At 35.3% G+C, this 18,824-nt stretch overlaps 1 protein-coding gene across 1 annotated transcript in view; it reads right to left on the bottom strand.

Annotated features, from left to right (window-relative positions):
- Positions 1–18,824, bottom strand: part of lama1 (laminin, alpha 1) — a 186,861-nt gene that overhangs the window by 58,967 nt on the left and 109,070 nt on the right. Inside the window, exons 24-30 of the mRNA XM_039754802.1 lie at positions 16,455–16,598; positions 15,823–16,002; positions 14,427–14,612; positions 14,151–14,278; positions 9,261–9,381; positions 8,076–8,213; positions 7,767–7,888 (exon numbers count right to left, since the gene is read on the bottom strand). Of these exons, the coding sequence (XP_039610736.1) occupies positions 7,767–7,888; positions 8,076–8,213; positions 9,261–9,381; positions 14,151–14,278; positions 14,427–14,612; positions 15,823–16,002; positions 16,455–16,598 (1,019 nt within the window). The remainder of the gene's footprint in view (positions 1–7,766; positions 7,889–8,075; positions 8,214–9,260; positions 9,382–14,150; positions 14,279–14,426; positions 14,613–15,822; positions 16,003–16,454; positions 16,599–18,824) is intronic.

Here is an 18,824-nt window from a genome sequence, read left to right as displayed (position 1 = left end):
CCTTGACTGTCACTAGGCATTGGGATGAAATCCTTGGACCCATTGTCAGACCCTATGCTGGTGCAGTGGGTCCTGGGTTCCTCCTGGTGCATGACAATGCCCAGCCTCATGTGGCGAGAGTATGTAGGCAGTTCCTGGAGGATGAAGGAATTGATACCATTGACTGGCCCCCACACTCGCCTGACCTAAATCCAATGGAACACCTCTGGGACATTATGTTTGAGGTTGCACCTCAGACTGTCCAGGAGTTCAGTGATACCCTGGTCAGATGTGAGAGGAGATCCCCCAGGACACCATCCGCCATCTCATTAGGAGCATGTCCTGACGTTGTCAGGCATGCATACAAGCACATGGGGGTCATCCAAACTATTGAGTACGATTTTCACTTGCTGTAATGAAATTTCGGCAAAATATACTAACATGGCGCATCATTTTTTCACTTTGATTTTCGGGGTGTCTTTGACTTCAGCCCTCTGTAGGTTGATAATTTTCATTTCCATCAAATGATGTGCCATCCTTTTGTTCCTAACTCATTACCCCAGTCCATATCAGTAAAAATATATAGCATGATTTTTTCCTATTGAGATCTGATGTGTTTTCAAAGTGTTCCTTTAATTTGTTGAGCAGTTTATATATGTCTGAAGACAACCATGAGTTAATTTTGCTTAAAACTGAGTGGGAAGAATAAGATGGCTCACTGAATATCACATTCCCAGAGCAATCCAAAGCCTCATAAAGGAGGCTCTCAATGATTTTGAACTTCAAAGTGCAATGGTGCTCTTTTATTGTGGTCAGACAGAGAGCAGGCTTCTAAATACTATAAACTCTCTGGAACCAAAATGTCTCCTAAAAAGGCCCTTATTAAACATATATGAGTTTTGCTTGTGCACATAGCACATCTTAAAAATAAACATAACCTACTGCAAAAACCTTTCTGTATACTTGGATAATACATTGGAATTCTAAGATACTGATGGACTAGTAGTAAAAGCATATGATACATTGTTACAAATACTGGGTGTGTTCTCTGTTGATCAGTTGCAACAATAGTGTCAGGGACAATCTAAGGTTGAATGAAATGGCAGATATATTTGTGAAAATATGAATGGTAAAATATACATTTGATGTAAATGATGTGTCACACACCATCAAAAGTGGTGAAAGGGACTGCCAATAAGAGAGCTAAAAACAAAGAGCCATATGAGATGCGGATTTCAGTACTCAACACAACGTAATCAACAAATTTGCCTGATGAGAAAAGTAGACGCACAGGCAATTCTACAGAGCAAAAATGGCAAATCTGGTGGCACCTCTAAATGAATTAACTAAAGATACCGTAGATACTCAAGTATAAGTCGAAAAATTTATGCCTTAAAATTCATTCAAAAAAACAGGGTTGACTTATCCCTGGGGCAACACAATTTTCCATAGAATTTTGGTAATGGCACAGTGCACAGTGCTTTTATTTAAAACAGTCAATCAAAATCAGTGTTCAAAGTAAACAGTGCAGTGATTCAAAAGAACACTTCATTAAATAAATAATCCATAAAGCAAACATGGAGGTTTAAAAATCAATAAATTAGAAAAACAATCCTTTAAAAACCCGGCCTAATACCCAGGCTTCCACACAGCTGCCTGCAAGCGCTCGTTCGCTTGCCCACTCGCACCGCCTCTCTCTCTCCTGCTTTCTCCAGCCACCTCCGTCTTTCTTTCTCTTCCTTGTTTTTTTTTTTTACTCCGTTTTTCCTTCCTCTCTAACTGACTTGCGCTTCTCTTTATATGCAGAGAGGACATAGCAGCTGCAGCACATTAGCCACAGGAACAATCACGGACGTGGGCAGTCCCTCACCTGTGCACTAGCTCGCTAAGTCATAAGCGCGGTGATTATTTATTTAAAAACTAAAATGGCCTTTGCTAAGAGAGCTGTGGACCCATAACACCACATAAGCCTTTGTTGGAATTTCAAGCATCGGCTGGCTGGTGTACGCGGTTTATGAACAGATATGGGCTGTGCCTTCGTCAGCGAACAAAAATCGCGCAGAAGCTGCCGAAAGATCTAGAAGAAAAGGTCAGTTCTTTTAATAAATTTATTATCAAGCAAAGACAAAGGCATTTGATCTCAGCAACACTGGTAACATGGATGAAACGCCAATGACATTTGATATGCCGGGGAATCGAACTGTAACAGGTATTGGTGAGAAGACCGTACTTATTAAGACAACTTAAGTCTGCATGGGTTTCCTCAGGGTGCTCCAGTTTCCTCCCACAGTCCAAAGACATGCAGGTTAGGTGCCCTGGCGATCCTAAATTGTCCCAAGTGTGTGCTTGGTGTGTGGGTGTGTGTGTGTGTGCCCTGCAGTGGGCTGGCACCCTGCCCGGGATTTGTTACTGCCTTGCGCTATGTATTGGCTGGGATTGGCTCCAGCAGACCCCCGTGACCATGTGTTAGGATATAGTGGGTTGGATAATGTATGGATGGATGGATGATGATAACAAAATATATGTATACTAGCAGAATACCCGCGCTTCGTAGCGGAGAAGTAGTGTGTTAAAGAAGTTATGAAAAAAAAAAGGAAACATTTTAAAAATAACATAAGATGATTGTTAATGTAATTGTTTTGTCACTGATATGAGTGTTGCTGTCATATATATAGACACAGACACACACACACATACACACATATATATATATATACATATATATGCATATATATATACATATACATATATATATACATATACAGATATATACATATACATATATAGCAAAATACCAAATGTAATTGTTTTGTTATTGTCATGAGTGTTGCTGGCATATATATATATATATATATATATATATACTGTATATATATACACACACACACACACATACATATCTACATATATACACACACACATATACATACACCTATATATATATATATATATATATATATATATATATATCTATATATCTATCTATCTATCTATCTATCTATCTATCTATATATGTATATCTATATCTATCTATCTATATAAATATATATATATCTCCTTTGGGGTGCGAGCAGCTGTTGCTGGAGGTGCCAGAATCCATCGAGGAAGAAAAATTAAAAACATTATTTGTACAAAATCTTAATTTATCTATCCATTCCTAAATAATTAAATGGGCAGGCTATTTCGTATCAGTGCAATACGCTGCTTGTTCAAACGGATGACTCCTAATCTTACGTGCACTTAGTGCTGCATGGGTATTATGAACTATCGTATTTGTTCAAGTTCTATTTAAATTTTAAATATAAGTAATTTTTATTTGGTTGACAGAAATATATTTAGTAGGAATGAAAGTTAAATTTAATCATCATTGCATAAATTTTTCTTCACCATTGAAATTTAAAGACTAAATCCAACTTCCATTCCTACCAAAGATATTTCTGGAGACTAAATAGAACCTACTTATATCCAAATTCGAGCTATTGAGCTGTCGCGTGCCTGCCTGAATAAGTCACCTTCGCTTCGCTCTTACTTTTTTACCGTTTATTTAACCATGGCTAATCGCGGAAAAATGATAACATGGAAGGAGGATTAAACTGAGCATGGCTTTACCAAAACAATTATTGATCGTGAATAAAGTATCTATTATTCATAAAGCTTCAATTGGTGATCTGTTTTTTCTGCGTTAACCTCATATTTTTTCATACTTCTTCCCAAACCAATGGGGTGCGAGGGTAAAATGAATCGGGAAGCGCTGATATAGATATATTGAATATATTGAAATAGTTTTACTATCAAATAATGCAAACAGTACGCGGCACGTGCTTCGCCCTAATTCTGGGCTCATCAGGCAGTACACACACTGCACCCACTCTCGGGAATCGAACCTCAGACGTCAGTGCTGAAGGCGAAGCCTCTCATGTTGCGCTAGGGTGTGTGCTTCGTTTATTTGACAGAATGTAGATCGGGGTGTGTATATATAAAAGTTTCTGGCTGCACTACGATTGTAATATGATGAAGCTGCGTGAGCTCACTTTTGAGAATGCAAGTATAGTTGTCCAGGAGAAAAGCAATCTTGCCTGAAATCAATGGCATCGTTTTGTAGGGTCTGTCCCTGAGACTTATTACTTGTCATCGCGCAGCAGAGCCTTACTGGAAATTGGAGGCATCTGAATTGAAATGGGGGTGCAAGGGTAAAATGAATCGGGAAACGCTGATCAATGTAATCGGTGTACCAGGAAATCATGCATTGACAGAAATTCCCCTTTGTTTGGAATGCAAAGTGTGATTAAATGCATTATTTTTTAACGCGTTATGGAGCACATGCATCAAAGCTTCTCAGCTGTGCTTGTGCTAAGAAAAGGAAACATTTTAAAAATAACGTAACACGATTGTCAATGTAACCTTTTGTAAGTAGTGCCTGGAGGATTCAGTGTGGAGAAACTCTAGAGACAGCGTGTGTATTAACTTGTGGATTTTTCTGTGAGTATTTGGTGGCAGCGTCGCAAAGTTGGTTCCTCAAGACAGCGTTAGCTGCAGAGCTCAGCTCACAGAGAAATGAGGTGAATGGGAGGGGAAATACTACTATCAATCCCCCACAAACACAATCTCTCGGAATTTGCATAAGCACAGCCCTTGACCTGCAATTTTAACTTAGTTACAAAGTGATAAAAACTCTCGTTTATATCCTGTGTCCTCTCATTAAACTTGTATCCCGCATTACCCGTGGGCATGACAAACGCCAGCGGCAGCCTGTTTATGAAGTTAATTTAAACTTTAGGTTTACACCGTTCTTTATTTCCGAAATAGCAGCACTCATGAATATGGTTGTATATGTCAATCGCTCAGTTCTTATTGTTTCGCTGCCTTCTCAATTATATAATGCATGTTTTCTTTAGCACTTTTTGGAGCTCTTCCTGGTTTTCTACATACTGCGTTGATAGTCAGTTCACGTGATTACGTGGGAGGCGTGATGATGTCACACGAAACTGCGCCCCCCCATGGCTTTCGAGCTCAACTCCATTTCAGTATATGGAGAAAAATAGCTTCCAGTTATGACCATTACGCGTAGAATTTCGAAATGAAACCTGCCCAACTTTTGTAAGTAAGCTGTAAGGAATGTTACTGTTAGTGATGAGTCAGTCAGTGAGGGCTTTGCCTTTTATTACTATATATATACTGTATATATATATATATATATATATACTGTATATATATATATATATATATATATATATATATATATATATATATACACACACACATATCTGATAACAGCAGCCAATAGAGACCAATGTATAATGGAAAATGATTCATTAGTCAAGAGTTTTGCCTTTAATTCAAAAGTTTAGTTTTGTGTTTACGGCCAGTGCTGACTATTCCGTTAAGTTACTATTTTACAATAGTTTGGAAATAAATTATGCATTTTTCATTTTTTTAAAACATGACTGGATAACTTAAATTAGTTTATGTTAAGTTTATGTGACATTAGTAATGTGTTTTTTAAAATCTATACACTAAAATTTTGCACAACATTTGCTGTTGTACAGCATTGGTTACTATGACTTTGAGTTTTTTTTCTCTCTATTGTGAATGTAAACATGAGATAGAGTATTTTTCTTGGCCATCACTACACATCCCACAGGGTAAGTAACATATATTAAATAAATTATTTTTGGGTGAAGTACTTTTTGAAGTCAAATTTGGCTTCTTAAAAATTACATATGTGTTTGTTGATGTGATATGGAATAATGAAAAGGAAAAGGTTACTGTTTCATACCAAGTCACTAATGGATAGATGTCTTTACCTTATTTAAATTTCACTGATTTGTTGCAGTCAAGATATTTGATTTTTTTGATATTTTCAATTTTTCTAGTCTGTTACCATTAGTTGCAGTATAAAAAATGAAACATCGCAGGTTATTAGGTAAACTCTGATTGAATCCATCCATCCATTTTCCAACCCGCTGAATCCGAACACAGGGTCACGGGGGTCTGCTGGAGCCAATCCCAGCCAACACAGGGCACAAGGCAGGAACCAATCCTGGGCAGGGTGCCAACCCACCGCAGACTCTGATTGAATGATTCACTTAATAAACATCTGTTGTGTCTACAATTATGAATCCTCAAAAATATTACGGAAAACTCCTTAGTATACTGTAGATTATTACATGTAATTTGTTTACATACATTTCAAAAGAAAGAGGAACTAATCTATGTGTTCAATAACAAAAAAAAATCATTATAAAGGACATGAAAGTATTTTCTAGAGCTCAGCACTAAAACAGATATACAATAAATCCAATAACCTTGTTATTACACCTCTGCTTGGCAGTATTAATTATCTGTGGTTCCTAGAAAAATCTTTGATCTTATTTATGACACCTTTGACTACAACAAACACTAAAAAAAAAAACAAAAACAATTTTGCACCTTTGTTACTTCAACCAGTATGTTTTAAAAACTTTTTATAAGGAAGTAAATTTTAGCCTTAAGCATTTCTCTGTAAATGGATTTAGTGTGGGTGAAAACAGATAGAATAATAAATAGAGAATAAACTTTACTTTTTGTTTGTCAATTTTTAAATGTCAATAGATAGATCTAGGTAAATGTGTAACGAGGTCACAAAAATGCAAAGAACAGAAATGTGAACTGACTAAAATGGCCAACCTAAAACTTATAATAGTTAAAATAGAAAGATGTGGAAATGTAAAGTTAAACAATTGAGTCTAGTCTGCGTGATCTCTGTTACCAGAAGTTTTTAGCCACCAGTAAGTGTGTCAAAAATTGCACTCTCTTAGTTTTTGTTTATGTACAATGTAAATATTCTATGGTGATGGTTCATATAAAGTTTACCACAAGGCTTCTACTACCTGGTTTTGATTACAGTGATCCCTTGTTATATCGTGCTTCAACTTTCGCAGCTTCACTCCATCGCAGATTTTATATGTAAGCATATCTAAATATATATCACGGATTTTTCACTGGTTCGCGGATTTCTACGGACAATGAGTCTATTAATTTATGGTACATGCTTCCTCAGTTGGTTTGCCTGGTTGATTTCGTACAAGGGACGCTATTGGCAGATGGCCGAGAAGCTACCCAATCAGAGCACGTATTAAATAAAACTCCTCAATGATATACGATATGCTTCCGGCATGGTGCTTTGCATACTTAAAAGCCCGAACAGCACCTTTTGATTTTTGATTGTTTGCTTTTCTCTCTCTCTCTCTGACATTCTCTGCTCCTGACGAAGGGGGAGTGAGCTGAGGGTCTGTTCTTACACTGCCCTAAAGGATACGGGCAGTCCTCTGAAAAATGCTGAAAGACTAACTTCACATTGCTCCCTGCGGCTGCTTTGTCGCGGTGCTTTGCATAATTAAAAGTCCAAACAGCACCTATTGATTTTTGATTGTTTGCTTTTCTCTCTCTGTCTCTCTCTCTCTGACATTCTTTGCTCCTGATGCGCACTCCTTTGAAGAGGAAGATATGTTTGCATTCTTTTAATTGTGAGACGGAACTGTCATCTCTGTCTTGTCATGGAGCACAGTTTAAACTTTTGAAAAAGAGACAAACGTTTGTTTGCAGTGTTTTAAAGTCACTGTCTCCACAACCTCCTATGTTTCTGTGCAAATCTGTGACCCAAGAGTGAAAATATAAAAATAACAATATAAACATATGGTTTTTACTTTGCAGATTTTCACCTTTCACGGGGATTCTGGAACGCAACCTCTGCAATCGAGGAGGGATCACTGTAGTTCTTCATAGGCAATATTGTAAACAAATCCTACCTGTTGACATTGCCATGTGGGCAGGCACAGAGTGAGCAGTCATTAATGGATCCGTTTACTTTTCCATAATATCCTGGGGCACATAGATTACAGTGGTCACCTACAGTATTGTGTTGACAGCCCTAGAATATGTAGAACAAAAAGAATATTACTTTAACCTTCAGTATTGAAACAAGTTGACCAAAGGGCACCTTGAAAATCCACATAAAATGTACCTAGCAATCATTTACATTTTATTCTAAATACAGTTTTAATTACCGATTCTTTTCTCTTTACTTTGGTTATAAATACTACAACTCAAGTACCTACCTCACATTTTCCTGTGTCCAAATCACAGATCTTGCTATGACTGTTGCACTGACATGGGACACAGGGCTCAATAAATGGACGAGGACCTCTCACATTTATCTCTGTAAGTCTCTGCCTATGATATCCCGGAGCACACTCCTGTTATGATAGTAGTTTCAATAAGAAGAAAGAATATATTTAAGCTTACAGACTGACATGGTAAAGATAAAGCAACATAAAATTCCCATCACTTGTGAAAAGGTGCTATACTATGTAAACACTGACTGAGTGGTTCAATTAATAAACATCTGCTGTAGACCATACTTTCTGAAAAAATAATTTATTTAATTAATCCAGAATAAAGAGAGGCTGGTTGACTCTTAATCTTCTTCTTAGTGGAAGCTGAATATGAATCTCATATTAGAAAGGAAGCTAGCACTGCTGTGGGATGGTCACAATATCTCTAAAATCTTTTGACCAAAAGAGTAATGTTATAAAAATGTATAATTTTCTGTGCAGAAATATATCAGATGCATCAACATTTACTATCAGCATTTGCGTAAAAATATTAAGTAAAAATAGTGCACAAAAGTTACAAAAATGCATACAGATGGAAATAATAAATGCACTGGAAAAAATCACAACTAGCATAAACTGCTACCCTCAAAAATGTGATAAGCTCACATTTCTGAAATGACTTTGTCCATTACTGACTTGAGGGAACTTTATTACAGCACTATAGTGAACAACTTAGGTATTACTCATGCATCTGTTTGGGGAAAAAAAAGTACCATATGAACTTACAAAGTCTACGCCATGACTGGGTCAGGATTCTAACCCTGCTCCCATTAGTGCTAACTATAGTATAATTTTGCTCTCATCTAAACATTTACTCATTCTTCTTGAGACATGGTTAGTACAATTATTGGGTCACAGAAGCTACAGCATATTCCTTCAATACAGGGCACAAGGTACGAACCAGGTTTGGATGGGACAGCAATCCTTCACAGACATACACACACACTTATGTACAGCCAGTTTAGCATCACCAGTATACTGATCTACAAATCTTTAAGATGTGAGAGGAAACTGGAGTACCTAAAAAAAATCACACAGTCTCAGAGAATAAAACCTCACAGGCAGTGGATTTGAATCATGATCTCAAGGGATGTAAAGATTATTATATTAATTTAAGAAAATGTATACCTGACATGAAAGACCAGCATAACCTGAAGGGCAATGGCAGCTTTCAATGTAATGGGCAACTTCCCTGTCAAAACTTATTTCATCCATATCAACTGCCACATCCATTGAAATGTTGGAAATCCTAAAAATAAAGAAAAGAATAACCAGAGTTTCAACTACATTTATTATTAAAAGAAAAATATCTGTACAATTAGAAATAGATAAATCTACAGATGCAGTTAGACATAGATCTACATTTGTACATTTTTTGTGTATACACCATATTATACTTGTTTTATTTAAGCTATATTTTCGGAAATCCCCAACTCGATGTGTAACTCCAAGAAAGTTAATTAATTTTCATTTGTTCCAACTGTAAACAAATGCCAGTTTTGTAAATTTTCTTGTAAAAATATCTCTGCTAAATATGCAATTAACAGATAAATGTGAGGTTATAAATGAAAATGTGATATATGTATACATTAAATTAAAATGCTGAAAAGAAAAGAAATGTGATAATGTGTATAACCTGGTCATAGTATACTTACTGTTAAATTAAAAAAAAAGAATGTTAGGCTGGAATTAGTTGCAGACATAATAAGAAGAATCACAGATGCTTTCTCAAAATTTGCAGCATTACAATTTATTTTCATGTTACATATGACCTTTCAAAACTGGGCATTGTCACAAATGATTTTAAAAAGAAGAAACAAAAAAGGCTTCCTGTACTGTATTTCTGATAGAACTTACAGAGTCACATCAATATCAAAATAATTAGAAAAGACAAGGATAAAGACTCAATGTTGTGGGCTGGCAGTTGTGGGATACCATATAAAAGTGACTTCTTCCAATATTCTAACCTAATTTCTAGCCTCAAACTGTTTTGCAGAGGAAGGGTTACAACACTATTGAATTTTGATGCCTATCTCAAAAGTTAAATAATTATCAGAGACCAAACTGCTATATCATAAAAATATGAAAACATTAAAAACATGACATGCCTATTGTCATGTTGCATACTTATATCACATACCCTATGCAGAGGAGACTATGATAAAATATTCTCAACGATTCATTCATTTATTAGAATGTAGAGCTCTTTGCTATGGCATTCTGCCATCTAATATTAGACAAAGCTAAAAAACACAATTTGCTTGAAAATCACCCACTGGGTGTAGTGTTAGCCTTCAGTCTACCTGAAAGCATGCATGAGTTGTATGAAACCAAAAGGCAATTTATTTTATAAATACACATTGTGTATTTTTAAAATTAGTTAATGTGAATGAAAGAAACAAATGTGTAGCAATTAAGACAATCTCTTGAACCTGTAATTGTCAACAATAAGTGGATGAATGAATTTAAAATAAACTATGTTTTAAAGTAAATCTTTTAAAGTAACACGTCTATCTTTTTCAGATAGACGTTTTGATGTGTATAATGTACAGTAAACCCTTGTTTATCGCGGTTAATCCATTCCAGACTCTACTGCAATAAATGAATTTCCGCGAAGTAGGATTCTTTATTTATAAATCGAATATTTTCACATTTAGAGCATAGAAAACCTGTTTATGACCATCTAAATACGTTTTTTAACATTATTAGAGCCCTCTAGACATGAAATAACACCCTTTAGTCAAAAGTTTAAACTGCTCCATGACAAGACAGAGATGACAGTTCCCTCTCACAATTAAAAGACTGCAAACATATCTTCCTCTTCAAAGGAGTCCGCCTCAGGAGCAGAGAATGTCAGAGAGAGAGAGACAGAGAGAGAAAAACAAACAATCAAAAATCAATAGGGTTGTTCGGGCTTTTAAGTATGCAAAGCACCGCCGGACAAAGCAGCTGCCAGGACAGGAGCAATGTGAAGGTAGTCTTTCAGCATTTTTTAGAGGAACGTCCATATCCTCTAGGCCAGTGTGCAAACAGCCCATCTGTTCACACCCCCTCCGTCAGACGCAGAGAATGTCAGAGAGAGTGAGAGACACAGAGAAAAGCAAACAATCAAAAATCAATACGTGCTGTTCAGGCTTTCAAGTATGCAAAGCACTGCGCGGGAAGCATATCGTATATCATTGAGGAGTTTTACTTGATATGTAATACGATCTCTGATTGGGTAGCTTCTCAGCCATCTGCCAATAGCATCTCTTGTATGAAATCAACTGGGCAAACCAACTGAGGAAGCATGTACCATAAATTAAAAGACCCCACTGTCTGCAGAAATCCGTGAACCAGCGAAAAATCCATGACATATATTTAGATATGCTTACATTTAAAATCCACGATGGAGTGAAGCCACGAAAGTTGAAGCGCGATATAGCGAGGGATCACTGTACATCATTGGTTTTTTTATATTTCAGGATGAATATTTTGGGAAAGAAGTAAATAAGAACATAGCTGGATTAAAATGATGAGCTTGGTCACATTATATGATTAATAAATGTTTCTGTAAAAAATTGGACAGACATCAAAATAATTCTAATTTTTAATCTCAGTCTTCTATAACTGGACTATTTATTTTCTCAAGAAAAAGATACTGCCAGGACAGTTTCTACATCCCTATGACTTTTTATTAGAATACTTGGTTAAATATACATGAAGAAATTATAATGTCCACTTCAAGCACAAATAAACTTAATATTTCAGTCCCTCCTACAAATAGCAGAACATATTACTGACATTGGCTGGCATATTTAGGATGAAAATACATTTATGCACTACCATAATGTCTACACCAAGAAGTGCACAATTCAAGATCATGACAAATACTGCTGGGATTTCAGGACTATAAAGTACTTGTTTTCAGGTGAAATCTTAATTTAAGCTACCTTTTACGGATTTGCTGTGATTTCTCTGTGAGACAGAATATAACAAATTTCTTTAAAAAATTTCAAAATTTTACTTCATACCACGATACATCTTAAAGCCTGCACCAATTGCACCTCTACATTCTGTGCTGTTAGTACACCTATTAGTGAACATGTACAAGTGCTGTGTCAACTGATTAGTTCTCTATTACCTTTTTAGTTTTTCAGTGTTGTATGGCTTAATATAATTTCATGCAACTCTGTACTCATGTAGGTAGATGACACTGAGAAACATTTTGCTTAACAAATGACTGTATCTAGGTTTTTTCCTGTATTGTGAATGCCACTATGTAACTTAGAATTATGACACAGAGATGTTTGCTTTGTTGAAGAAATAAAAGGATACATATTATACCATGTCTAATCTTCATCTAGGTAATGAGAAATGTTCTTTCTCATCAGGGGTTGCAAAGTGCATAGTTGACACTCCCTTCATTACTCCTTCCACTACTCATAAGGCTACTCCTTCCACTTCCACTGTGTGGGCAAGGCAAACAACAAAAGGTACAGCAGGCTTGGCATCACTGATACAGTAAACAACAAGCGGTGATACCCAATACTAATCATACCATGGCCTTCATGAATCACAAGGAGTTTACTTTAAGCAACCAGATTTTTCATGCCAATCCACCACATTGATTATGGGAATCCATGCTAATCCAAATGTGGGATTATATTAACTTTAATAGCCTTCACTTCCCACTAAATGTCATTTGTAGACACTAATCAATTGTTGCATCACAAACCATTCTGCAGCATTGTCACAGGTAAGTATTTAAGGGGACTGTGACAAAGCAATATCTTTAAACAGCAACTTTGGAAATATTTGGAATTTTTTTTTCACACTGATCAATACAAAAATTAGAAAAGTACAAATTTCAACATTTACTGCCCCTTCAGTCTATTACATATTTAGACATTTTTGCCAGAAATTATAGTTATGATTCTTTTATGTATCTGTATTTTGTTTGTTTTGCCATTGGCCCCTCTCAATTACACCTATTACTTTATTTTTTTTTCGATAATTCCTTGTTCCATACTAATTCAGACTTGTGTAATATTTTCTATATTTCCTTATAATAGAATTTTATGTTATCTGCATGATTGTGATGCCCTGTTAACCTTCTTACTAATTTTTCCAGCTAAGTGCTATTTACTTAACTGAGATTTTCTCTGAGTGTCTCAGGGAGTTTCTGTTAGAACCTGTTGAAATCTGCTGTGGAACATTTTAAGGTGGTTTACAGTACATTATATAACCTCATAACAATTCAATTACTTAAAATGTACAGAGGTGGACTACACCCAATTAATTATGTGACTTCTCAACACAATACCTTATGTAGGGTATTGTAAAATGGTTGAATAATTATGGAATTAGTATTTTAACATTTTTTTACTTTCACTTTAATGTTTTAGCCATTACTGTATTGATCAATGGCAAAATTTCACATTAAATACATTAATATTCCATATTTTCAAAATGAGACAATCATTGCCTGCCTAAATTGGTATGAACAGCTTAATGACATGGTAATGTGTATCTTCTGTTGTTAATTTATTTGTGTGTCACACAATGTCATATGTGGGGACTTAATTACTCAAACAATAGAGCATTTTAAATTGTCCAAAACTATTATGTGGTGCAGCTTTTGAGCATCCCCCACCATTACTGTGTTCCCAAGCAAAACATATAAAGGATAAATACTTGGAACCCTTTTCTAGTTGAAAACTTACTACATGGGAATACTACCTTATCTCCTTTAGACAGCCTTGCCATTTTCATAACAGTAGATGGACCAAGGTTAGTGTATTACAAAGTACTTTCTTTAAGCTGTCCTCAACCTTTAACTATTACATTTTCTTGATTTTTCTCTCACTGGTAAAACTGTATTACCCTTGTTATGTCATGAACAGTATACAGTATGTTACTTTTGACTGTTCCTTAGCAGGAGGCTCACTACTACATGTAATCACTAAGTACAACCAACTGAACACACCTTGTCACCATCAAATTTCATCAAAGAGAAGTAAAATATAAAGACATTACCTGCTCTGTTGCAGACCACTACCAAATGATGCTTTAATAAGAATGTATTCAATATTCCCAAGTACTGACATGAAGTCTGAGTGAGTGACAGCCCAGTCAGAGACAGAGTTGAAGTATTTCCATTTATGCTACAATAAGTTGTGAAAAAAGAAAAATGCAGATACTTAATGTTATACGCCTCTTGTAGAAAAATATGTCAAATTAAAATTATTTGTTTAACAAATATATAAAAGCAAAAAAATCTTAGAGTAATTTGAAGAAGGATGCATCACTAACCTCCATCAAGTCAATTTCCTGGGGTGTTCTTACACGATTTTCCGGTGGAGGCAAGTCATGGTAAATGACCAATTTGCCAACACGTCCACCTTTGATGAGCACTTGAGGCTCAAAATCATAGATCCCAGAGCCTTCAAGAGCATAGAAAGCCAAGGTATATTTTAGCTTTCCTCCATAAGAAAGAAGCTGAAGAAAAGCAAAAAAAGACATTATGTTATGTTAACAGGACCATTTTCATGTGCTATTTTTTTCATTTTATGAAGTACCTAGATTTCCTGTTTCCAATTACTAAGTATATAGAGATACATGGTCTAAAGAGTAAATATCTCTTATATCTTAGATAGTGCGTATTCAAAATTACTAGCAAGTCATTTTATTATAAAGTAGACTAACAGAACGTCATCCGTGATTGTTAAATAAATTGAAATAGAAATACTTTGCTCAGAAATATACCTCCTTGATAACAGTATTCTCTTAAACAAGTATTTAACTGGCCTAATTGATAACAAAATTTGGCTTTGAAAAGTGTTGGGAAAATGTGTGAACATTCACAATCTCAGAAAACTAGTACACTTAGGCCGTCTATTGCACAAAATTTTATGTAACTGGTGTAAGAAACCCGGAACAGATTAATACAGCATACGGTGCTAAGCTCATTTAGGCAAAACAATTGTTGCTAACTAGATTTATTTTTGTAACTTATTAATAAAATGATTAAAAATGAAAGAAAGTTTGACTCCATGTAACAATAGTAAAAATGCCAGGAATTAGTATGAACATAATTTCATTTTTTACTTCAGTAATCGCAACTGCTATGCTTGTTTTGAGAGACTGTTTAGATGCAAGTGATGCAGGCTAAATGATTCCAGGATTGTGCCTCATAAAATATCTTGATTATATACTGCAAAATCCAGTTTTTTGGAAAGAATTACCTAAAGCGCTAATTTTGTGTTTTATTTAATTGATATTGGTGTAAACAAAGGTTTTAATCATGCAATACTTTCTTTAAAAATGTGGTGTTATACTTGCTACTCTTCAGCCATTTGCAGCGTCCTTATTACTTAAACAGATTAATTATTTTTGTGTATGTAATTTAGGCGCAATAATGCCAAAAAACCCTTATTGCATATGGGGTAAACCCATGTTTCCCTCCAATCCAAAAATTTCAGTTACTTGATTAAATAATATGCACTTCCTCAATTTTGCTTAATACTATATTGTGAATTTGTATACTATTTCATGCCAACTTGATGATTTGCTAATAACTACTTGGAAAAGTTTATTATGAAATAAACTTCTTTTTTATCTCAATTATGAGATAAACTTCTTTTTTATCTCAATAAAGACCTGTATGAAGATAAATACTGATTTGATATAGAAGTATATACATTCTTACCTTACTGCCTTGAAACACATCTGGTAACCTCCAGTAGTATGGTTCAGTAAGTGTGGAATGACGTATCAAATTAGCATCCAATAGGGTGTCTGATGCATGGTGGAATACACCCTCCTCTGTTCCCGAAAGGTCACTTTGACTGACCACTCTCAAGATATTAATATCTGGGTTCAAAGAGATCTTTACACAAAAAAGAGGTTATCTATAGTTGTATAAAAGGAAAAGAACGCTACTGTAAATGTATTCTCCAAAAAAGTAACATGTATTATAAGATTTGAAATTGCACCCCTTTTAAAGGGTTCCCTACTGAGATAGCTTAACCTAAAACTAATAGAGTGACCAATCAGTGTTAAAGCAGAGGAAGGACATATAAAAGAAATCCCAGAAAGTTTCAGATTAATTCCTTGCCAGTTGTTTGGCTAATGTGGGATCCTACCTGGTGTCCAGATTACCTTCATATAACCTAACAGGTTACTGGAAATCAGTGTCAAATTTCCCATGCTTTTAAAATAATTTTATCTCAAACTAGAGAATGTAATAGTTCTAATACAAATTACAGCAGCATAAGCCTTAAAAATCAATCTTCTTAATTTTTTATGATGAATTGGTAAAACAGCCATCTGCAAACTTACAGGAATTCTCACAAGTCCGTCAAGTTCCTCACATACTTCAGATACTCCAAAACAGAAACACGGCCTACAGCCAAAGGGGTCCTCTACAGAAAGAGCAAAAGTCCCTGGTTTGCACTGATTACATCTATCACCTTCCACGTTTTCCTAAAAGAAAACAAACAAGACACAAATTAAGTATGCTACTTTTGTAACAATATACATTTTTATTAAATACAGTAATCAAAATATTCTATATAAATTATTTAATATTTATCACACAATTTGCTTTATGATAATTAAGCATTTGTGAATACTTAACTGTAGCAGGTAGCAGTAGGTTTTTCATGAATGAATATAAAGTACAGTGAAGTTCTTAATTGCATGCCCAACCAAAATGCAACATGTTTCCACTCTCTGGCTCCAATTCGAGCAATACTATATTAAAATACTTCATATTATACTACAAAGTATTTAATATGGTATTTAATAGGCTTTTTTGGTGTATGATGAAAACCTACATTCAGCTGGAAGAACTACCAAGCAGGCCTCAGAGCAGTTCTTAGCTTTTTGGGGGCACTAGGCATGGAGTGTAGGTAGGGGGATCCAGAAGGGGGGGTCTGCCCCCACTACCTCTTTTCCTTTTTCTACGGAAAAGATAGCCTACATGTATAATTATAACCACCCACTGTCGAGTCCCTTTGTGGAATGGTTTTTATCTTCCCAGCTTCCGCTATTTATAGCGTGATCAATTTGTTGCACAGATTCTTGAAGGCAGGTGAGATGGATGATCAGTGCCCACCCATTTGGGCCCCACTCACCACTCCGTCACCACGATTCTGCCTGTCATCGTCACTGATTCCTCTTTGCTCGCGCGTAACCATATTGATAATTTCACCACCAGGGAAAATTTGTACTTCTGAAATATATGGACCTGTAAGTTGTAGTGCTATTTGGTTAAAAAAAAAGCGCCTGGCCGGGCCCCCTTGGCAGTGGGGGCCCTAGGCGGTCGCCTAGTTTGCCTATGCCTAAGAACGGTCCTGCAGGCCTATGTGTATTCATCCTCCCATTTTGCTTTTTATTTCCAATTGTGTGACCTGGGGACTAATTAGAACTCTTAGTTGTCATTTTAAAAACTATACATGTGAGCATATTTGCAGGAGTGTGACTTAAGTATGTGGTTAAAAAATACATTAGCTTATAAGCTAGTGATTCTGCAGAGACTATACATTTCAAGTCACTTTCATGCATCACCTTTATTTTAGATTATCTACAAGAGGACACAGTTCTATGGTGGTTTTTAAATTAGATTTTTTAAATAATTTATGCAATTCAATTGTAAGGAGTCCAGTTCCTCATAGGCTCTCAATCACTGAATTATTAACTAGCATAGAAATAGTTTTTTAATAAACAGACCAGATGTTAACAAGAATTCTGATACATGTATTCTTACTACATATAGCATAAAACTAAACTAAACCTGACTGCATAATTTAGATTTTTTCAAAATGGAGTTTTGCAGAAGTTCTTCTTTTGGGATTGTAGGGATAATTAGTTTTTATGTTATTGATCTTGTAATTATCCTTTAGGTGAGCTTAATGATGGCTGGAGAAAGCATTACTACTAATGCTACTGCATTTAACATTAAGTTATATTTAAAGATATATTTTAACTGACATACTGTAAGCCTATGACTTTCTTGTCAAACTTGAGTTTATAGTTGAGAAACTTGCATTTTGCTGATAATGCTGATTAATGGTGTTGCATTTGTACATTCCTGTTAATTTTCCAAATGAAACAAGTTCAAATTTTCTCATTTCAGAACCTTTGATTCTATTTTTGCTTTAGAGTGTTATGTTCTGAGCTCTAAAAACAGCAAGTTCTAAGGATTTAACCTTGATTTTATTTAGGAGCAATGACTAGTAGAAGGCAATCTTTCATTATAGAGAATACATCTGTGATCCCATTGTCAGATAGAGGTCTATTCACTGAAATCAAAATACCCATGTTTCAAAAGAAAGAAAAATTTGCAGTAAGAAAAACAAATTCAAAGGTACAAAAATGTCCTAATTATATAACTTCCTTAGTTACAAAGCTAGGATGTAGACAGGCATCACACAGCCATACTAAATAAAGTATCTATCTATCTATCTATCTATCTATCTATCTATCTATCTATCTATCTATCTATCTATCTATCTATCTATCTATCTATCTAATTGCTGCCATGTCCATGTGATTACCAATTAAATGGCCAAACACAAAAACTGTCAGTGGCTATTAAAAGAATGCACTACAAAATGGTGGCAATAGATCATCATAACAATAAAACTCCATAAACTGAAACAATGTCCTTTCAAAATGAGCAAAAACGCATGTACACATAACAATAAA

This window comes from Polypterus senegalus, chromosome 5, assembly GCF_016835505.1.
Source record: "Polypterus senegalus isolate Bchr_013 chromosome 5, ASM1683550v1, whole genome shotgun sequence".
NCBI classification, from domain to species: Eukaryota; Metazoa; Chordata; class Cladistia; order Polypteriformes; family Polypteridae; genus Polypterus; species Polypterus senegalus.
Note: the sequence above shows the minus strand (reverse complement) of the source record. Positions and strands in the feature narration are given on the sequence as shown.